Source organism: Leptonychotes weddellii, chromosome 6 (genome assembly GCF_054177405.1).
Source record: "Leptonychotes weddellii isolate Sample4059 chromosome 6, ASM5417740v2, whole genome shotgun sequence".
Lineage (NCBI taxonomy): Eukaryota > Metazoa > Chordata > Mammalia > Carnivora > Phocidae > Leptonychotes > Leptonychotes weddellii.
Window position 1 is genome coordinate 136,942,254 of NC_138374.1, and position 23,019 is coordinate 136,965,272.

The 23,019-nt window shown below is 45.3% G+C and overlaps 1 protein-coding gene across 6 annotated transcripts in view; it reads left to right on the forward strand.

The window, feature by feature from the left end:
- GON4L (gon-4 like) overlaps window positions 1-23,019 on the forward strand; it is a 68,065-nt gene that overhangs the window by 27,691 nt on the left and 17,355 nt on the right. For all 6 annotated transcript variants that reach the window (XR_014146683.1, XM_081825454.1, XM_081825452.1 and 3 more), the window contains 10 exons: window positions 2,017-2,067; window positions 2,390-2,485; window positions 3,233-3,352; window positions 4,169-4,339; window positions 7,865-8,057; window positions 13,399-13,500; window positions 18,367-18,407; window positions 18,997-19,100; window positions 21,456-21,654; window positions 22,136-22,222. Coding sequence is in view for 5 of the 6 variants with exons in the window: in XM_081825454.1 (XP_081681580.1) it covers window positions 2,017-2,067; window positions 2,390-2,485; window positions 3,233-3,352; window positions 4,169-4,339; window positions 7,865-8,057; window positions 13,399-13,500; window positions 18,367-18,407; window positions 18,997-19,100; window positions 21,456-21,654; window positions 22,136-22,222 (1,164 nt within the window). In the remaining variant the exon portion in view is untranslated. The remainder of the gene's footprint in view (window positions 1-2,016; window positions 2,068-2,389; window positions 2,486-3,232; window positions 3,353-4,168; window positions 4,340-7,864; window positions 8,058-13,398; window positions 13,501-18,366; window positions 18,408-18,996; window positions 19,101-21,455; window positions 21,655-22,135; window positions 22,223-23,019) is intronic.

Consider the following 23,019-nt stretch of genomic DNA (forward strand, 5'->3'; position numbering starts at 1 on the left):
CTCCAGGAATTACATAATCATCACAAATGCGCATATGTGGTAGCTATGATGAAAGCAGCCATCAGTGAGACGGAGTTGTATGAAGTCTCCTGACACACAGAGTATAAGTAACAATAATTCCATATTTGATCTGGAAACAAAGAGATCCTGATCAGGCTCTGGATTGTATTTACCAACCATGAATAAATGCAGAGATGTTGGACAAGCCAAGACTACAGTTTACGTGGGAGAGCAGGGATTAAAGTCCGAGGCTCTTGCTTTGTTCATGCTCAGTAAGCTGACTTTAGCACACTCCCAGATGCTGCTCGCTTTCCTGGTGGATTTGGCGGTAGGGAACCGAATTGTTTCAGACACAAGCATGGGAAGAAGTGTGGACCTATATTAATTACATCATTCCCTTCATCCTGTATTGGGCCACCTGAGGTAAGTGGCCGGAACATGGCAGGGCGAAGGACATGTGGCGAGCCTAAGGCTCCTTGTGGAGACAGAACCCAGTGGCCTGTTGGATTTTATTCATAACATGATTCATTGGGTCACCTTAAATGATCAAGAAATTATACACTCCAGGGGCATTTTTTGTCAACAGCATGTAAGAGCCTTAAAAAAATTCTTTAAAAACATCTCGCCCCAACTCTGTTATTTTATTATTTATTTACTATTTTTTAAAAAAAGATTTTATTTATTTATTTGACAGAGAGCACATGTGCAGCAGAGGGAGAGGGAGAAGCAGGCTCCCCTCGGAACAGTGAGCCCAGCACGGGGCTGGATCCCAGGATCCTGGGATCATGACCTGAACTGAATTCAGATGCTTAACAGACTGAGTCACCCAGGCGCCCCCAACTCTGTTATTTTAAAACATATAAGAAGTTGATGTAATTTTACAGTGAATCTATGTTCCATTTAGATTTTTTTTTTTTAAAGATTTTATTTATTTGAGAGAGAGAATGAGAAATAGCACGAGAGGGAAGAGGGTCAGAGGGAAGAGGGTCAGAGGGAGAAGCAGACCCCCCGCTGAGCAGGGAGCCCGATGCAGGACTCGATCCCGGGACTCCAGGATCATGACCTCAGCCGAAGGCAGTCGCTTAACCAACTGAGCCACCCAGGTGCCCCTATATTCCATTTAGATTTAACAGTGGTAAAATTTTGCCATATTTGCTTTGTATCTCTATATCTATCCCTTGTTTTTTTTTTTTAAAGATTTTATTTATTTGGCAGAGAGAGAGACAGCGAGAGCAGGAACACAAGCAGGGGGAGTGGGAGAGGAAGAAGCAGGCTTCCCATGGAGCAGGGAACCCAGTGCGGGGCTCCATCCCAGGACCCCGGGATCATGATCTGAGCCAAAGGCAGACACTTAACAACTGAGCCACCCAGGTGCCCCATCCCTTGTTTTTTTCCTGTACTATTTGAAAATAAGTTGGGGACAACTCGATACTTCACCCCTAAATCCTTCCATAAGAACTGGTCATGGCTGGCTGTCAGCATGCATACTTACGGTGGACTTACGTAATGGATTAAAAAAATACTGATGTTCAAAGGTTACGATTACCTATAATATCTTAGGTGTGTGACTATTATAGTTTCAAATTCATTGTTCCATGTGAGCACAAGTTGTGATATGAAGTAGGCAAGACAGGGGCACCTGGCTGGCTCAGTCGGTAGAGCGTGTGACTCTTGATATCGGGGCTGTGAGTTCGAGCCCCATGGTGGGGGTAGAGTTTACTTAAAAAAATAATAATAAAGTAGGTAAGACAGATACTTTCCCTATTTATAGATAACACAGAGTCTTAACTGGCTTTAAGGCAGAAATGCTAATGATGGAAATAGATTCTTCTCTCCTTTTCTTCTGGCAAATTCTGACAGATATTTCAGAGTGTCCCCTCAGGGATAATTAATAGCCCTCCATCACTGCAGCTGCATGTTAGGTTCATGGCTCTTGTGATGGTGAAGAGGAAGTAAAAATGAAAACCCGTCTATTTCAGTTAAGAGAACATAATTGTTTATATTCTTTGTTGGTAGGTAATTCCAACATGGAATATTTCACCGATTAAGAAGGCCAATGAAATTAAGGTAAACTTGGAAGAGGTAATTATTATTCTTTTCCAGAAAGACTTCATCAGTTTTGAAATCTATACCTCCTTTCTGTTTGTTAGTTTTGGGGGGATCTGTCTTCTTGTTTTAATTCGATCTTTGTTTTTTTCCTTTCCATTCCTCTTAGGTTTGACTCTCATGTTAGAGATCTCTTTAAGCCCTGCCTCTTACTACTTGCTTTAGCTGCTCATTGTGCTCTTAGGATTTATTTCTTCTTGCTCTGCTTTCTTCCTCTTATTTTCCAAATACATACGGTTGTGTTTCCTGTTACTTCATTTCTTTCTGTAACTTACTTACGTAGCCCCCCCAGTTTGTGGATATCCACCTGGAAGACGATGACTCCTCAGATGAGGAGTACCAGCCAGACGACGAAGAGGAAGACGAGACGGCTGAAGAGGTCAGTGGCCCCCTTGTGAGTGTTAGTCGCCAGTATGGAAGAACTGGGTTCCGTAAGCCTTCCGCGGTGTTGTCACCTCTTCCATAGGCAGAATCAGGACACAGTTCTTCCTGCTCACTTCCTTGCATAAAACCAGGATTGAGAGCTGTTTTCTCCTCTTCAGAATCCCTTAATGTTTTCATGTTTTATATTATGAAATAGAACGCACGTGTAACACACAGAATAAAAACTTAAAAATACAGCGTAAATCATTATAAGGCCGATGGTCATGAAGCATCCTCCAAAGTCCTTAAACGCAGTGTTGCCCGCACACCCCTGTGTTCTTTTCTTTATAGTCTGTCACCTGCATATGCAGCATGACACAGCCTCGTCCTCTGTTGTACTGGTTCTGGACCTTACATAATGGACAGTTCGTCTGGCTTTTTTGTTTTCTTTGTTTCATCGTTAATCCTTTATGGTTCGTCGATACTGTTGCTTACGGCTGCTCTTCGCTCATTTTCATTGCTGGGCGATACTCTGTTTCTTAGTGTATTTGACTTGTTGGTGAAAGGATTTTAAACCATTGTCTTGCACTTCTGATGACGAGGGCAATCTGATGTCTGTGCTCACCTCAGAATATTCAACTTCTATTTAATGTTTTATTTTCTCTTATTTTGACTAAATTGGTTCATTTTCTTGAGGTATTTCAGACTCAGTGGGGATGAGGCAGGGGCAGAAATGGAAACCTGAACTGGATTTGTGTTTTAGAGTTTGTTGGAAAGTGATGTTGAGAGCACCGCTTCGTCTCCACGGGGGGCGAAGAAGTCCAGGTTGAGGCAGTCTTCGGAGATGACCGAGACCGATGAGGAGGGCGGCCTGCTGTCAGAGGTGAGTCTGCTTTGTGCAGAGGGGAGCGGGGAGAGGTGACTGCAGTAGGCTGGCCATGCATGGTGATGCCAAGCTGTCACCTTTCCCGAACAGGATTCAAGATCACTATTAATGCCCAAACCTTCCTGGTCCCTGTGGCTGGTTACAGCTGTTCAGGTGTCAGAGTCCGTTAAGTTGGGGCGCCTAGTGGCGCAGTCGGTAAAGTGTCTGACTCTTGGTTTCAGCTCGAGTCGTGATCTCGGGGTCGTGAGATCGAGGCTGTGTCAGGCTCTGTGCTCAGCACCAAGCCTGCTTGAGATTCTCTCTCTCCCCCTCTGCCCCTCACCCCACTTGTGCGCGTGCTCGCTCTCAATAAGTAAATAAATTAAATAAAAAAAAAAAACCCCAAAACAAAACAAAGTCCTTTAAGTGAGTGAATGATTGACAGGAAAAGTGGGACTCCTCAGAGGGAGAGCGCTTTTCTGAGTTCTTATTGAGGGGCCAACTACGAGTGATGAGTGGTTTCTTTTCTACCTTTGTCTTTCTTATATTGTCCTGACGCCATTTTTCTTAGATTTCCCACTCTTGGTAACCCAAGTAGCATCCTATTGGCTACACTGGAAATAAGATGGAACCTAATTAGATGAATATATTTGACAGTGCATCTTGTTTTCCTGGAGCTCTGTCTGGATGGGAAGATGAAGATCCCTGGTGTAGGAAAGTTGTGCTCCCTTCCCCTGGCTTTTTTTTTTTCCCCCCTTTTTTCTCCTTCCTTCTCTTTCTCCTCTCCTCCCTCCCTCCCTTTCATTTTTTAACATAGTTGCCTCTTTTAATCAGGCTGAGAAAGTCACCACACCTGCCGTCAGGCACATCAGCGCTGAGGTAGTGCCCATGGGGCCCCCGCCCCCCCCAAAGCCCAAGCAGACCAGGGACAGTACTTTCATGGAGAAGTTGCATGCAGTAGATGAGGAGCTGGCTTCCAGTCCCGTCTGCATGGACTCTTTCCAGGTAAACTGTATAACAATCACTGCGAAAGTCAAATGGAGGAATGTCGTTGTTACTCAGGCTAGGAAGGGAGACGGGAAGATACTAAATTCTGGTAAATAAGTAAGAGTCGTGGAAGTGCAGGTCTTTGATACTCTGGTTCGTGCTGTTTTATTTTGAGAATTGCAGCTCCTGGGGAAGGAGTAAGGTACATGATGGACAGCATTTTAAATGTGGAACACGGGAACAGCCTTCCACCGGATCCCGCAGATTGTAGCCTTTAGCACAGCTGCTTTATCACTCCTGCCCGCTCCCTCTCTCTGTACACGTACTTGGTTACCTGAATCACTCTACAGTATGTTGCAGGCATGATGCTCTTTGACCTCTAAACACTTTAGCATTTATTTTCTAAAAATGAGGACATTCAGTTATGAAAAGAAGTCATATTATCTAATCTAGTCAAGTCCTTTTTTAGATTTTTACCAGTTGTCCCAATAGGGCCCTTTCTAGAAAAAGAAACATTTTCCCCTGATGCAGGACCCAGTCCAGGACCACACGTAGGGTCTTGTCTCCTGGCATGTTTTATTTTTTGTTTGTTTGCTTTTAAGTAATCTCTGCGCTCAGCGCAGGGCTTGAACTCATGACGCCGAGATCAGGAGTCGCACGCTCTCCTGAGGGGGCGGGCCACGTGCCCCTGTAGCATCAGTATTTGTCTTTCATAACCTTGACATTTTTGACCTGTATAGACTATTACTTTACAGAATGCTCCTCAACTTAGATTTTTCTGATATTTCCCCATAATTAGAGATGCAGGTTATGCACTTTTGGCACAAACGCTACAGGATCGACATGTCCTTCCCAGTGCATCATGTCAGGAGGCGTGTGAATTGGGGTCACATGGTTATGCTGATGTCTACTTGATTTCCTCAGTATAAAGCTATTTTTCCATTGTTAAATGTACTAATATGTATCTTAAGGGGATATCCTTTGAGGCCAAACATGTTTTTGCCCAGTAATATGAGCATCCATTGCTTATTCTTGCTTGAAAAGTCACGACTCTGGTCACTGTCAATTGATGACTTTCTAAGTCCCACCATTTAGCCAGTTTGTTTGAATGTTTTGGGTTTTCTCCACCAGTCTCATAGGTTAATGAAAAATATGTCTGTCCGAAAATTGAAAAAGAGAGTATTGAGTGGAATGCCCCTGAAAGGGCCATTTAATCTAATCACCCTGCTCTGCAGTGAATAAATAGTGTGAGGGGGGTAATAGTGTTTTGTATGACCATTTATTCATACACATATTGAATGCTGGAAGTTGGGGAATAGCAAGGTACAAGACAGAAAGGTCTTTCCTGTTGGAGAGAGAGATGCCATAAACAAGTGATTTCAAGTAGTGGTAAGTGCTATGAACTAAATAAAAGTGGAGAAGTCAGGTAAGCCCCCCAGAGTGCTTCCATTGGGTCACCAGAAGCGGCCTCCGTGGGCGCCCGGCTGGCTCAGTCAGTGGGGCACCTGACTCTTGGTCTTGGGGTTGTGAGTTTGAGCCCCATGTTGGTTGTAGAAATTATTTAAAAATAAAATCTTAAAACAACAACAAAAAAGGCCTCCTTGAGGAGGTGACATTTGAGCTGAGATCTGAATTAGAAGGAGCCGTGTAGACCCATGGTCTGGGGAAAAGTGTCCCATACGGAGGAAGCAGCACATTCACAGTCCCCGAGGTGGGAACAGCTTTGACTTGTGTAAGAGACAGAAACGAGCTGAAGCCCGGGGACCACGGAGAAAAGAGTAGGGGTGAGGACGGAGAGCTGGGCAGGAGCTAGGTCATGAGGGTCTTAGAAACGTGATAAGGAGTTTAGATTTTATTTTCACATTTGAAAATCTTTGTGTGATATTTTCTGATTGATATTAAACACTTCCCTTTGGTTAAGGTGTGGGCAGCACTCTGTAGGAGAGTGAGGGAGAAACAGTCATCCAGGGAGGACGTCCTGAAGTCCCTATCCAAATCCCAGCTGCTGCTTTTTTTTTTTTTTTGGGCAGAAATTGATAGGCTTACCCTGAAATTCACATGGAAATGCAAGGGACCCAGAATAGCTAAAACAATCTTGAAAAAACAAGTTGGAGGTCTATACTTCCTGATTTCAAAATTTATTGCAAAGCTACAGTAATCAGTCAACACAGGTTGGTACTGACATAAGAACAATCCTATGGATCAGTGGAATCGAATTGAGAGTCCAGAAGTAGATCCTTACATTTGTGGTCAACTGATTTTTGACAAGGATGCCAAGACCGACAGTGGTGCCAGAGTAGTCTTTTCAAGCAGATGGTGCTGGGACAACTGGAACTCCACATCCAAAAGTATGCAGTACCCTTACCTCACACCAGCTACAGAACTTAATGCTAAATAGATCATTGACCTAAATATGAGAGCTAAAATTATAAAACTCTTAGAGGAAAACATAGGAGGAACGGGCCTTGTATCCATAATGTATAATGAGCTCTTAGAACCCAACAATGAAAAGACAACCCAATTCAAAAATGAGCAAAGGCTATGAATAGATCGTCCTCTGAAGAAGACGTACACATGGCCATGAAGCACGTGAAAAGATGCTCAACATCATTAGTCATTAGGAAATTGCAAAGGAAGAGTACAAGACACCACTTCCCATCCACCAGGCTGTAATAGAAAGGATGGACAGTAACGAGTATTGTCAGGGATGTGGAGGAGTGTAGAACCCTCACACGCTGCTGGGGGGAACGTGAAATGTGCAGCCACTTGGGAGATGGTTCAGTGGGTCCTCAGAAAGTTAAACATAGTTACTGTATGGCTCCAGGAGAACTGAAAACATATATCCAAGTAAAAACAAGTACACAAATGTTCTTATTGGCATTACTCATAATAAACTTTCCCGAAGTGGAAACAACACAGGTTTCCCTCAGCTGATAAATGGACACACCGAGGTGTAGATGGGGTATCGTTAACGCAGTGAGAAGGAATGAGGCACTGACCCACGCCACACGTGGATGAACTCTGAAAATGTCATGCTAAGTAAATAGCCAGAGACAAAAGGCCACGTACTGTAGGATTCCACATATGTATCATGTCCAGCCTAAGCAAATCCGCAGACACGAAGTAGATGAGTGGTTGTCAGGGACGGGGAGCAGGGGAGAATGGGGAACGCCTACCAATAGGATTGGGGTTTCTGTTAGGGGTGCAGAAAATGTTCTGGGGTTAGATACTGGTGATGGCCCCACAGTTCTGTGAATACAGTAAAATGCACTCAGTTACACACTTCTAAAGGATGAATATTATGGTTTGTAAATTGTATCTTAGTAAAGCCGCTATAAATGTGTCTGAAATGTTGGTTTTAAAACTGACGTCATTGTCCTTAAAGTTTCTCAAAGAATAAGAAACCCAAGTTGTGTGGGGAAGAGACCTTGTGATTTAAGGCAGGAAGAGAAGGGTGCAGGTCCGAGGAGGTCTGAGGAGGTCTGGAGGGTCGGGGGGTACCAGGCGCTGAGTGACTCGTGTTATCCCTTCTCTGTCGGCAAGCCCATGGATGACAGCCTCATTGCCTTCCGCACCCGCTCCAAGATGCCCCTGAAGGACATCCCCCTGGGGCAGCTAGAGGCGGCGCTCCGGGCTCCGGACATCACCCCAGACATGTATGACCCCAATACGGCGGACGACGAGGACTGGAAGGTGTGGCTGGGGGGGCTCATGAACGATGATGTGGGAAACGAGGGTAAGTGGGGTCCTTGGCATTTTCTACCTACTCTGTCCGTTACCTCGGTGCTAAAATTTTCATTGGTTAGAAGCTTAAAGGAAGGGGGTGTTTTTGGTTAACTGAAATTAATTGTATGTCACTCAGAATTTACTGTCAGTCAGTAGTTAAGGCCCCCTTTTTGGGGGAAGAATCTTTTTTTTTTTTTTTTTTTAAAGATTTTATTTATTTGAGAGAGAGAATGAGAGATAGCATGAGAGGGAAGAGGGTCAGAGGGAGAAGCAGACTCCCCACCGAGCAGGGAGCCTGATGTGGGGCTGGATCCCAGGACCCTGGGATCACGACCTGAGCCGAAGGCAGACGCTTAACGACTGAGCCACACAGGCGCCCCAAGAATCTTTGAGGACAGTTGGCACGTGTTATACTGGCTTCCGGCGTGTGAGCCCTGGCAAGTCTGCCCGTGGGGCTGCGTGCTCCCACAGGCGCAGCTGCTTGGGCACGTCACTGAGGCGGTACCCCCGCCTCTCCTCACGGGCTGCTGGGTACGACCTCTGGGGAAATCTTTGGAGTGCGAAGAACCGTCCCCTGAACCGTACATGCAGAAATAATTTCATGTATGGTTTCATGGGAGTGCAGTGACTCACTGGAAGACTTGTGTTGGTGAAGGGCCGTCATGACACACGTGGAAGAGCCTTAGCTGCCACCGTGCTGAACAAAAGCCGTGCGAAGTGGACTTCGGGGAGGGCAGGAGCACCTGCCGTAACAGGGCCTCCTTCCATCTCTGGAGCTGGCGACTCTGCTCCTTTTTGTCACTCGGTTCCATCCTCCGCCCTGTTTTTTTCCTGTCGTCATAAGCACACCGTTTATGTCCCGCTTTGTCTCCACATCAGAAGGACTCTGTGCTGTGGGCTCCACTTTGAAAAATCCAGAGGAACAGCTCAGATTGGCTTGGTTTGGTCACAGGCCCCGTCTTGGTGCTGCATGGTGTTATCGGGAGACTCTGTCGGCGTGGGGTCCTGTGATTGATTGGCAGCACCCACGGGAACAGTGCAGTTGGAGTAGGCAGTTACCCAGAAGCCACGGTAATATTTCCAGAAACGGGGAGGGAGCTTTGCTCAGACAGAAGCAGAGTGGACTACTCCCTACTGCAGCCCTTATGGTTTTAGACTGTATCTAAAACTCACTACGTTAATCTAGTGAAAGAAACCTATGAAAGTTGTCTTTGGGGGATCTTGTGTGTATTATAATGGAAATCAGGCATGATTGCTCATTTTGTGCCATAAACTTCTGTAGATTCACAAGACGTAAGAGATTGTCTTAGTTCATAGTGATTCCAGATGATGTTACATTCTTTTGATGGAATCGGGGAAATTTTGTTCCTGTTGTTTCTTTTTGACTTTTCAGTGGAGAGTGAACCAGAATATTCTTTTTAGCTGTGTTGTGGAAGACTCACACTTTTTAAAAAAAATCTAATTACATACAAGCAGAGCACATCTTTATTCTTTTCCCTATCTTCTAAGAACAGCTACATAAGATTTGTGTGTTGAAAAGAGTAATGCTTTAAGATATTTAAGAGAAGGTATAGTTTCGATGGAAATAGACTGAATAAATATTTGTGCAGGTCAGGCTAGGAGTAAGTCAGCATAAGTGAATGAAAGAGAGTAAGTCCTTGAATATACCTTTGGAGCTATTCATTATATGATCCGTGGCTCGTCAAGTGTTTGTTACTCTCCTTTTATGAGACATTGTGCTAAGATCATGAGAGATGAAGGAGCATAATCATTATGTCAGACATTAAAACACCCGTGAATGCTGCCTGGTCCATTGTTAGATGCACAATACATTTCAGATGAATGGAGTTGATATAAACTTAGATATGCCATAAAAGTGGCATAAATGCTGTTCCAAGGTTTTCTAAAAGGGAGATAGCATTCTTGTTTAGGATGGCTCAGAGACAGCTCCATGAAAGAGGTGGAAACTGAGCTGGGCCTTTGAAGGGTGTTTGACAGCAGTGCTGGTGAGGTGAGGAGGTGATAGGAGAGCACATGTCCTCCGAGGAGTCTTCTGGTCTCTGCATTGTAACTGCGGGAACCATGCCGGCTTGGCGGGAAGAAATCAAATACTGTGTGAAGAAAACTATGAATCCCCCTCCCCGTGATGACAGTTTCATGATCCAGAGGGATCACAGATTTTTTTCATGGATTTTTTTTTTTTCGGGATTTATACATCTCTTGTTGTTTGTTTATTGACATTACCTTTCTCTACCAACCCACCCCAGGTTCCATGACACCAAGGCTCAGAGTCTCTGCAGAAGGGCAAGAACAGGGACAAATGTAGTTCTATCCATTTCATAGAAATCTCCGAGAATTTTGTCACGTTGCCCCATGTTGCAGAATCTGTTTGTTAATGCTTCTAGGATTTGAGCCCAGTTTAATGTTCTAGGAAGGTGTCCATTGAAGGAAGGCTCAGGGATAGAAGCATTTGTTAAATGGATATGACTCTTCCTCTTGTTGTCTTTAGGCCTAAGCTAAGATACAATATGGACGGGAACTAAGGCAGGTCCTATGGCTTTATCCGTGGTGGCAGCTCATGCCCTGATTTCCCGGATTTCCATCAGCGTGGCTGGAGGAGCTGAGGTGGTGGCTGTTGAGGAGGGAAGGCCAGGCAGGGCCTTGGGTGTCAGGAGTTTGGGAGCCCAAGGCTGTGCCACTCCTGGTTTCATCCCTAGAACCTGAATCAGAGTCAAGGAGTGTGATGGTGTGCGTGCGGCTTGTGTTAGTTAACGATACGGATTCCAGGCCTCACCTGTCACTGAGGCAGAATCTTCAGTGGGTATGGTCTAGGGATGTAATTCTTTTTTTTTTGAAAGATTTTATTTATTTATTAGAGAGAGAGAATGAGAGAGAGAGCACATGAGAAGAGGGAGGGTCAGAGGGAGAAGCAGACTCCCTGCCGAGCAGGGAGCCCAATGCGGGACCTGATCCAGGGACTCCAGGATCATGACCTGAGCCGAAGGCAGCCGCTCAACCAACTGAGCCACTCAGGCGCCCTAGGGATGTAATTCTTATGCATCCTAAATATTGGAAACTGCTGGTCTGGGAGGCATGAGCGTGTGTGATCAGGGTGGACTGAGAAAGTGGAATAATGGGTAGTGGGGAGGGTGACAGTCCTCTTTAAAACTCTGTATTGTTGTTGTTTACATGTTAGGACAGATTAATAAAAGAGAACACAAAGCCAGTGAGTAGGGAAGGTGTGGACCTTCCGATCTACCAGCTTAACTTCCTGAGTGCCGACAGACAGGGAATGGTGCTAGACAGAGATCCCAGAGCCACACGCCAGCCGCATGCTAGTCTCTTTTGTAGCATCACGTGGCTATTCTCGCATGTTCCTCCTACCATCTGATCTGCACAGTATTAAAAATGAGAATCTCATTTGCCAAAAATAATTGAGAGGCTTCACTGTAGGCGCACAGCAAACAGATCAGCTGGGTGGATGCCGACCTTGTTAATCGGTCAAGAGTAAGAGGACAGATACCACCACCAAGGAGTTCAAAGCTAAGAACTCAGAAGAAACCTTCCTGAATGACTTTCTAACGTGTGCGGCAAATGGGTGCTCCGAGAATAAGGGCCAGCCCACTTGTGTGGCGTGGGCAGAAGCTGCCCTGTTGCGGTTCTTGCACACGAACAGGTGGGGCTCCAAACCCGTGCATGCGCCCCATGTGTTGGAGTTTTTCCTGGAGTGTTCGTCCTTCGGCGTGTTTGTACAGAGCCTGCCCTGAAGACACTGACGTTGAAAGTACTGTAGAGATGGGGAGGACAGGATTCCATTCGTAAGGGTTTGAAGAATTTTTGTCGGAAACTTAAATGCACAAATGGATGAAAAAGACTGACATTTAAATAGCTACATTATAAATAATGTAAATTAATATATTATAAGCTGGGTATAAATGTGGAGTGAAAAACATCAGGTTAGATTGGGGCTAATCAGTACAGATTTCCCAGTGATTATGAATCAGAATTGTGTGTATATATTTTTATTTTTAATGAAGGATACTCATTTATTACAAAAAATGAAAATATTATGGAAGGGTACAGAGAGGAAAATATTCATCTTAATGCTTTGTAGTTATTTTCTGTATATTCAGTCAAGTACATATTCACCTCAATAATTTTTTTCCATGAAAGGAATCATACTGTACGTATTGTTCTGCATCTGCAACTTGCTTCTTTCACTTAACAATAGAATTCAGACAATTTTCCACTGTAACACATAGAGACTACCTCTCCCGTTTAATGGCTACATAATAGTAAGGAATTTAGTTATTTCCATGTGGCAGAATTTTTTTTTTTTTTTAAGATTTTTATTTATTTGAGAGAGTGAGAGAGCGAGCACAGGCAGAGGGAGAGGCAGAGGGAGAAGCAGACTCCCCGCCAAGCGAGGCGCCTGATGCGTGGCTCGATCCCAGGACGCTGGGATCATGACCCGAGTCGAAGGCAGACACCTAACTGGCTGAGACACCCAGATGTCCCTGTTTTTTGTTCTAATTCAGCTCCTTGGTTGTACTAGCCCCATTCCAAGTTCTCAGGTGCCACCTGTTGCCGGGAGCTGCCATGACCATGCCAGGCACACACAGGACATTTCCATCAGCACGGCATGTTCTCCAGACAGCACTTACCTAAAGTGGTGCTGAAACTTGATAATATAAATCACCTGGTAATGTAACAGCCCTGTCGTTCAGTGACTCCGTCACAGTCTTTCTCTAGGAATCATAGCACTGACATGAGAGAAACACCCGTTTCTTCTGTGCCCGGACATAACAAATGTTTATTCTTTTTGTATATTTCTAGTTATTTCTGAGTCTTGTTGTAGGGCTGTAACTTCTCCTACTGAGGATTATTATGTGTGTTTCTGTTGTGTTGTACTTGGTCCCGCACGTTCCCGTTTTACACGTATGTACCGTTCTGTCCTGAGGCGTCAGAGGTAGACTCACTCCCTAGTCGCTGGGAATTAGGGTCATCTTCTTTCACCATTAGTGCCTTTGTGTACCTAGTTTTACAAGAGTGTTACTTTCATGAGGTGCACTAGTGGGATTACTGAGATAAATTATGTGTTCAGTTTTCTGGCTTTTGCTGCATTTTGGCAGATTTAAGTCTTTTTTGAAGGGAGGAAAGAACTTGGCTTACTGGAGAGACTAGGTGGGATGTGTCAGCTATGGGAAATGAGCTGTGCAGCACACTCGGGAGAAAAAGAAGGTATTTAAAAACTTTATTGGAACAGATTCTTAGGGTGCTGAAAATTTTCATTTTCATCAGTGATAGGAGTTCAGAGTGGGGAATAAGTGTCTGAAGTATTTTTTTCCTAGATGAGGCCGATGACGATGACGATCCAGAATATAACTTCCTGGAAGACCTTGATGAACCCGACACAGAGGATTTCCGCACTGACCGGGCCGTGAGGATCACCAGTGAGTCTGTTTACTAGGAGTCCGGCTCTTCACTGTTCTGCAGCTGCCTTTGTTTACTTTGTAGATTTTGGAGGGTGGAGTTTGCAGCCCATTCAAGTTGAGACATTTAAGCTTGTACCCATTTATTTCTGTAACTCTTTAAATTTACGTATGTATTTAGGAAGCCTGTGAGTCATTCACTTACACATCCCACAGTTCTGCCCTGAGTCCAGTATCTGGTGGAGGTCGTACCTACGATACCAAAATAAATAAGGCATGGCCTGCACCCCGTAGCACCTCAGCTCAAGTAGGGGATACAAACATGCCAAGTTACAATACAAAGTGATAGGTGCTATAATGGCTTGTATGTAAGGTTCCCAGTGGCCTAAAAGAGGGTGTAGTCTCCTAGTGGATGGTGCACAGTAGTAGGTGGGCTGGGGAAGGACTCACATGATGAGATGTTTTATCTCAGTTTTGAAGGAGGAATAAGAAATTTTGGGTGAGGGGCACCTGGCTGGCTCAGTGGTAGACTGTGCGACTCTTGATCTTGGGGTTGCGAGTTCGAGCCCCACGTTGGGTGTAGAGATTACTTAAAAATAACATCTTTGAAAAAGAAAGAAATTCTGGGTAAATGGAGACGGGTAGATATTGCAAATAGGTAGAAGAGTACCCACCGAGCACGGACGTGTGGAAGAACAGTACTACGCTTGGAAAATGGTGAGTTGCTTGGTTATGGAGTTGTGAGTATGCGGTGGTAGAAAAGGTAAGCAGTGTTCAGATCCTGAAGAACCGTGAATTTGGGTTTTGATCTGTCAAAAGGAGAGCTTAGAGATTTTGACAGGAAATCAGTAGGAACTGATGTGGATTTTAGAAATACTACTTTGATTTAACACCAAGTTAATGTATTAATTTGATGGGTAAAGAGAGCAAGATTGGAGGCATGGAAAACAGTTCAGTGACTTGACTTGGCTCGAGTTGTTTAAAGAATTACTTCATTGGCTATGTTGCCAAAGATAGAAACATATATTTCAGAAAGTATTGATTTTTTATTTTTTAAAGATTTTATTTATCTATCTGAGACAGAGAGCACGTGCATGAGCAGGGGAGAGGGGCAGAGGGAGAGGGACAAGCAGAGCAGGGAACCTGATGCAGGACTCGATCCCAGGACCCTGAGATCACGACCTGAGCTGAAGGTAGATGCTTGACATACTGAGCCACCCAGGTGCCCCAGAAAGTATTGATTCTTATTGAGTGTGTGTGTGACCCTGACCTGGACTAGCATACACAACATGGTGAAGGTGGGATGTTGGCTCTTGACCGGGTTATGGAGAAAGGTTTATGAGCATCCAGACACACTTATTATTACCTGCCTAAATAATGCAGCTATCTGTGCAGAGAGAATTATGGAAACATGATCCTTTAGGACTTTCGTTCCAGTTGCTTTATTTCCTCTTTGATCTTGTTTTTGGGATTAGAATGCCATTTCCTTTGTGAAGATCTTCCCTTATTTGCTATGTTAGGACAATTAAGGTTAGAGTAAGTGTTGAAAGGAATCAAAGTGTAGGATGAAAAGGCTTGAGGTGTGGACTGTGGAGGGTCTAGGAAAGTATGAGAAAAACCAAGGAAGTCTAGTCAGAAACCAAGGGAAGATTCTTTGAAGGAGCATCTGGTCCACCGATGCTGGTAATCAAGGGTCTCTGCTGGAAGCGGGAGGTAGATTTCGTTTGGGCTTGGCTCCTGGCCTGGAGTACGGAGTGCACTTGCCTTCCTTGTCTGTCTGTCTCTTTCTCCATGTTACAGGTCGTTTCTCAGGAAGACCCTCCCCAGTTAGCATGGTTCTTGCTTTGCACTCCACACCAGTTGATGTGCTCCTTCTAGTGCTTGCCTCTCTCCTGGTTGCTTGGGCCCTGTCCGTCTTCTCCCCTGGCCTGTGAGTTTCTTGGGGAGTTGATGCTGTTTGTGGTCCTAGGCCTGGATTTGGCCAAATAGTGACCTTTTCTGGGGTGCCTGAATGAAGGGCCATCCTTTCTTGTCATAGGGTTCTGTGATCATACGTAAAAACTGGGATGGAATTCCAGTTTTGTTCCTACCCCTTGTCCTCTTGTGTCTGATGTTATCATATTATCCCTATGGGAGGACTTTTCCTTACGTGGATGACAAAAATTTAAAAATAAAAATAAGCATAGAAACTCAGAGTTTGGAAGGCTTCCTGTGGCCATGTATTTTCCTCCCACTTGAGTTTGTCTGTAGCTTCTCTGTGTCGGGTGACCCCCAGTGCTCATCAGTCCTGAAGACGGCATGTCCCCATCTTGAGCACCTCCTCAGCCAACATTTTCCTTACTGAACCTCCGTATACCTGTTACATTCCTATTTGTCCTTTGTTGCTAGAAAATGTAATTTACTCCCAAGCTTGCATAGTAGAAGATGTTCCTTTTCCTACGTTTTTTCTTTGCCGTGCCAAATATACTAAGTTTCTTCAGTTCTCCAAATGCAGTAGTCCCCAGACCTCGCATTATCCCAGCCACCGTTCTCTGGATTCTGGCCTTTATTTTTTTACTTAAATTTTTTTAAGTAGGCTCCGTGCCCAGCGTGGAACCCCGTGTAGGGCTTGAATTCACGACCCTGAGATCAAGACTTGAGCTGATATCAAGAGTCGGTCACCTAACCTACTGAGCCACCCAGGAGCCCCTGGCCTTTATTTTTTTTATAATAAGCTTTTCTCTCTTTATATTTTTTAATGGAACTTCTAAAATTCATAGAAAAGTTGAAAGCATTGTACACTGAACACCCACATACCCACCACCTAGTTTCTGTAAGTAACTTTTAATATATTTGTTTTGTCATGCAGCTGTTCATCCATCTCTCTGTCCATCTGTGAATCTGTGTGGGTTTTTCTCATGCATTTCAGAGTAGGTTGTAGATAGCAGCATACTTCACTCCTGAACATTTTAGCCTAAGCATATCATTCATTCGGGCTCAGTATTTATCTACAGTTTCTCTTTTTAGGTAAATTTATGCACAGTGTATTGCACACTTTTTTTTAAAGATTTTATTTATTTATTTATTTGAGAGAGTGAGAATGAGAGAGAGAGAGAGAGCACATGAGAGTGGGGAGGGTCAGAGGGAGAAGCAGACTCCCTGATGAGCAGGGAGCCTGACGCAGGGCTCGATCCCGGGACTCTAGGATCATGACTTGAGCCGAAGGCGGTCGCTTAACCAACTGAGCCACCCAGGCGCCCCTATTGCACACATTTTTAGTGTACCATTCAGTGAATTCTGATGTGCTTCCACCTGTGTAACCAAACTCGTATGGGAATATGGAATTGTCACCCCAGAAAGCTCCCTCAGGCCCCTTCTGAATCATTCCCCTCACCATCCTCCCTGAGGCAACCGCTGTTCTGGTCTTTTTTTTTTTTCTGTAACAGATTAGATTTGCCTGTGTTAGAACTTCATGTAAATGGAATCATAAAGTGTGTGCTCTCTTGTATAAAGCTTCTTTCAGCATGAAGTTTTTGAGATTCATCTGTATTGACACGTATCACTACTTTTCCCTCTTTTATTGCTGAGTGGGATTCCATTGTATAAACATACCAGTTTATCTTTTTTAAATCTATTCCCAGGTCTTGATGGAAACCTGGGTTTTTCTAATTTTTGCCTATCTTGAATGAAGCTGCTCTGAACTTCCTTGTGCAAACCTTTCCTGGACAAATGTTTCATTTCTCTTGGGTCAGTTGTCCAGGAGAGGAATCACTGGTCAGAGGGGAGATGTATGCTTAGTTTTACAAGAAATTGCCAGATTTTTTCCAAAGTGGACTTCTATTTTACCTTCTCATCAGAATTTCATTTGCTCCACATCTTCACCAGCATTTCGATTTTTAGCTTTTTAATGCCCTTGTAGGAAGGGCTTTTGCAGAAAAGATCACAGATACGTCTGGATCCTCTGGACGTGGTCTGAGACTCTACGCTGGTTCTGTGACAGGCTTGCTTTCATGGATACTTGTGCTGTTTTGGAGTAGCTGTGTCAGATTGAACTTGAGGTCAGCCAAAACATTCAGATCTTTTTCAGACTTTTTGGGCCATTTCATGTTTTTGTGCACTTGAGAAACTGATTTTTAAAATTCCTAAATGTAAGACTTTAAACTTGTCCCATTAAGTTTCATTCAATTAATTTGAGAAAACATGGAATTTTGAATCTGTCATCAGTTGGTCTAGCAATCCCTTTCAACTTTATATGATTTACAGATTTGGTAAGTATGTTTTCTGGGTCTTCTAGGTCATTGATGGAGTTGCTTTGTAGTTCGGGTACAAAGACAGGGCCCTGGAGACTTCTCTCGTGACTCCGTTCAGTAGGCTAGGCCGGTAAACTATGAATTATCTTTATTGTGAAATCATCTGGCTCACATTTCCTGCATGTCTCCCCATTGGAACTTTACCTTCTAGAGAGTGAGACTGTTAGTTTTTTCTTTCTGTTTTTTTTTGTTTTGTTTTGTTTTAGAAAAGGGGGTTGCTGGTGAAGAGGGCAGAGGGAGAGGAGAGAGAGAATCTTAAGCAGACTCCATGCCTGGCACAAAGCCCAATGTGGGGCTCGATCTCACGACCCTGAGATCATGACCCAAGCCGAAATCAAGAGTCAGATACTTAACCGACTGAGCCACCCAGGTGCCCTGTGATGAGACTGTGAGCTCTGCCATGTGCCCCCCAGCATCTAGAACAGGGCTTGAGGCATAGTTGGGAGTCAGTAAATGTGTTTGAATGAACAGATGACAGGTAGATGTGAGGGTTTTGTCAGATGTCTTGCTGGAAACAAGACGCGGTGTCTCTGTGCAATTCCCGCCTGTGGGAACTGAGACCGACCTGGACCAACAATGCCGTTTGGCTTCTTTTCAGAGAAGGAGGTGAATGAGCTGATGGAGGAACTGTTTGAAACTGTGAGTAACGACGCGAAGTCGGGGCTCGGGACACTGGGCGGCTCCTCCAGCGTGCTCTGTCCTCTGCTCCCAAGCCCATCCCTCCACAAGGCTGGTGTGGCCAAGCCACTTCACCTTTCAGCCCCCTTGGGAGTGGGTGTCGTGGGAGGGGAATTTGGCTCACTGATACATTTCGATTGTCCATATGTAGGTTATTCTTAGCAAAATGTTCCTTGTAAACTTTGGATGGCCTCCCCGACCATCATTCCGTGCATCCGTAAAGATTGCAAATTAGTTTTTGGATTATTCTGGGCGCAGATAGTTCCCTTTCTCATCAACTTGTCTCTTGAAAGATATTTCTGATCGTTCTGAGCTGTCTGTGCTCTGTCTGTACCATTGCAAGTGGCTGATTGAGAGACTTCGCTCCTGGCATAATAGCCGTGTGCAGGACTGCGGGTGCCCTGAAGTGAGGAAGGTCTTGAGGGAGCTCTTTCTGGGTGCCAGCATTGTTGGCGCCCTGTAGACTGTGGTCTTCGCTTTCCCTTCTCACTGCTGGGGGGCTTCCACACACCCCTTCCCCAGGATCACCCTCCTTCCCCTGTGCCCTCAGTTCCAAGACGAGATGGGACTCTCCAACGTGGAAGATGATGGCCCAGAGGAGGAGGATCGCGTGGCTGAGCCCCGGCCTAGCTTCAACACCCCTCAAGCCCTGCGGTAGGCTAGCCAAGGACGCCGAGGCACCAAATGGAGGGAACGTGTGTGTCCAGACACTCCCGTTGACAGTTCCCTGTCGCCCAGTGCCCGCGGTCGCTGGTGGAGGGTCTCCGGGGATGAGTCTCCTCGTCGTGGGGCAGTGCAGCAGCAGACCAGGCTGCGTCTGTTTGGGAAGGGAGAGAAAGCAGTAGCTGGTGTCCGTAGCAGCTTCTCCAGATGAGTGGTGCTGGAGAGGTGTGAGGACTCTGGGGCCAGCCACAGAGACCACCCCTTTCATAAGAGCCTGTGTGTCCCTTTGTTCTCCTTTTTGGCCATTAGCATTGGGTAAATGTTAGCCAAAGTTTGTCAGTCACCTTGGTGATGACTGAGCGGCCGTGAAGCATCTTTGGTCTGAGGTAGAAGTACCGCCCTCTTCACACGAAGCTGGCACTTCTGTTCTCCACCCACAGAGTGGAGGCTTTAAGTTTTGTGGGATGGGTTTGTGTAATTCGTGTATACTTTAATGAACTGTTACCCATTCTGAGCAGCAGCATACGTGCGTGGTGAGGTGACCGGCTAGCTAGCAGTCGGGGGGTGGAGCAGAGCAAAGCTGAGAGACCTGCAGCCTCCGTTAGTCCTGTGTTTTCGCAGCCTGACCTAACTGGAGAGCTTGGGAGCCACCTGAAAGCCAGGCCTTCAGGGAACGTGCAATTTAGTAGAAAAGACAAGATACCCCACCATTGCATAACAGCCGGGAATATAGTTCATGGTCCATTATAATAAACACCATAATGTAACCGCAACAGAATTTCGGGATCCCCCACCCCCATTTTATTTTGTTTTGGCTTTATTGAAGTATAATTGACAAGTTGTAAGACATCGAAAGTGATTTGATGCAGGTAAGCATTGTGAACGGGTCCCCACATCGAGTTAGTTAATAACACTGTGGCCTTACATACTTACTTTTTGGGGGGAAACATTTTCAGGATTTCTGAGTCTTTATTTGACCCACTTACTGCAAGCCATAGTTCATAGTTCATCTGATCTATAAACGTATTTCGGTTCCACTAATAATCTCTGTGTATGAATTCTTTACATTTGGGGTTTATAGAACTACTTTAAAGTCCTGGTTGAAGATGAGCTGTCTCTGGCGCTCGCTCAGTTCATCTGCACGGGCTGCAGCTGCTTCCCATTCAGCTAAAATTGCAAACCTGGTTTAGTCTTTGACTAAATAAGATATGGGGAAAGTGAGCCATCTGTGTCCCTCTTACCAACCAACTAAGTAATATTTCATAAAACCAGGGGCAGGCTATTTGTGCTTTTTTGTCTACTTTTTCCGTGTGTTTTTCTGTTGTCCTGCTAGGAGCACAGATAATGGAGAGTTTTCTGTTCTCAGTAAACATTGTACAGAGGACTGTCCTTGTCTTTAGGTTTTTACCCTGTGCCTGCCTGCCCACACTCACAGTAAATACTGCAAAAGGACACATAGTCTTTATCTGTAGAGGCTGTAGAAAAGTTACCATTTAACCGTCGTTACAGTATAGAGGATTTCATGAAATAGGATATCCTGCTGGCCATACCTGCTTGAGCTGGTCTCATCGTGATTGCATAGGGTATCAGCTCACCCTTAATCCCTTGAGTGTCCCGCTCTGCCCCAGGACTAGGCTGTGAGCTGGCTATGTGGATGCTTGCTTTGGCACCAGCCAGTCTCTCTCTAGAGGCAGGGGTGGGCGGGCGGGTTAGACAGCTGAGAGGAGGGATGTGGGGGAGCTGCCAGAGGATGTATGCACGGTGGGAGCCAGCCTCGCACTGGCCTTCCCAGCTGTCCTGTGTTTCAGTGTATCCGCTTCTTGCTTCCTACTAGGTCTTTGACCTCTTAAGAAAGGAAGACAGGGCAGCCTAAGTGGATGGGAGTGGCAGGAGGGCAGAAGCTGGACCTGGGGTGGGGTCATGAGTGGATTAGGGAACAAATGCTGGACTTGGAGAAGATTCTGTATCACCTTTGGGTTCCAGGGTAATGTGTCAGTAGGACCCAAGGATGATGAGTTCTTCCCGTTGGCTCTTTGACTACTTTGTTATCCAGGCATTTCTCTGCTCCTAGAGTTTTGTTTAGTTTCTCCTTCATTTGTGTATTACTTATAAGACTGGTTGTAGAAGAACGGGGGGGACAGTGCAATTCAGAACTATCTCATTTGGATTTATGCGAACAACTTTGGGGAAAGATTGGGATAGGCTAGGAGTTTGTTGGCTAGAGTGGGATGTGGGGATTAGCAGAAGATGGAAGTGTTCAGACTCTTAGCCCACCGTCAGGAGGTGTCAGATGTGTTGCTAGCCTGGGGAAATGTCCAAATTCAGTTGTCTCCCTACCGGGGACAGGTTTGAGGAACCACTGGCCAACTTGCTGAATGAGCAGCACCGCACAGTGAAGGAGCAGCTTGAGCACCTAAAGATGAAGAAATCCTCAGGCAGACAGCAGCAGGAGGTGGAGAGGGTGAAGCCCCAGACCGAGAAGGTTCCTCAGACGCTCACTCTAGACCCAGCACAGAGGAGCCGCCTCCAGCAGCAGATGCAGCAGGTGAGCCTCGTCCTGGGCTGGATTCGGAGGCCAAGAGCTAGCAGTGGTCTGGAAATCAGAAACTGGTATCTTGATGCCCACTGAAAGCACAGGGCCACAAGATCTTCACATCACTGAGGGCGTTGAAAGGGCATCATGTTGGTATCCTTACGGGCAGGCAAGAATGCAGATGCCCGTAATGACCCTCATACTCCAAGGTTACACATTTCAGTCTTCCGTGAACCATTCTGAATTTAACAGCCTCACTTGCTGAAGTTCTAATTTCAGTCCCTCTGGTTTGAGGTTAAACTTCCTCTGGTTCTGTCATTTTGCTCAAGGGGAACAGATCTGAGAAATTCACACCAAGATATGGTGCCAATCTCGTAGTCTCTTTGGAAAGCAAAACGTGTGGTAACGTTGCAGACATCTTGCTAAGGTCTTCTGGGTTCCGGAAATGACAACACCGTAACGTGTCACCGTGTTATTTTCTTTCCCTTCCCAGCATGTTCAGCTCTTGACGCAAATTCACCTTCTCGCCTCCTCCAACCCCAACCTCAATTCGGAGGCCAGTACCACCAGGATATTTCTTGTAAGGTTCCAAGTATCCTTCACTCTAAAGATGTTGGTATCCGTTCGCTTGGGGGGTCACTTCTCCTAGATGGTCACCCAACACCAGCTGCATTTACTCTCTGTCCTGGGTGTCCTGGCTCCCATCCCTACGGCTTCCTCCCTGTGCTGAGAGAGCATCAGCCTCTGACCCCATGCAGGACCAGAGTGCAGCCAGTTTCCTTAAGACATTCCTCTGACTTTTCTGTTGGGTCCTCTTCCTCATCTTTTTTTTTTTTTTTTTAAGGATTTTATTTATTTATTTATTTATTTACTTATTTATTTATTTGTGTGTGAGAGAGAGAGAGCACAAGCAGGGAGAGCGGCAGGCAGAGGGAGAAGCAGACTCCCCGCTGAGCAGGGAGCCTGATGCGGGGCTTGATCCCAGGACCCCAAGATCATGACCTGAGCCGAAGGCAGATGCTTCACTGACTGAGCCCCCCAGGAGCTCCTCCTCTTCCTCATCTTTAGACCCACCCTGACTTCTTGGGTTTTTGGTACTTCTGTTCTTTTTATTGACTTCATTATCCATTCATTAGGCTCAACATTAGTATTTTATGTATACAATTAATCTCGGTCATGACATTTTTAAGTATTTTGGAGGAAGGGCTTTTAATTTTGAAATTTTCTAGGTGTTATTAAGAGAAACCAAAAGACAAAAAATTTTAATTGTTCTTACTTTTGAGAACCTTTATTCTGACTGGGGAGCTAGACCATCCATCCAAAAGGCTGAGGAATAAAACAAGAACAGATGAGTGTATCATAAACACAATCTTTGAG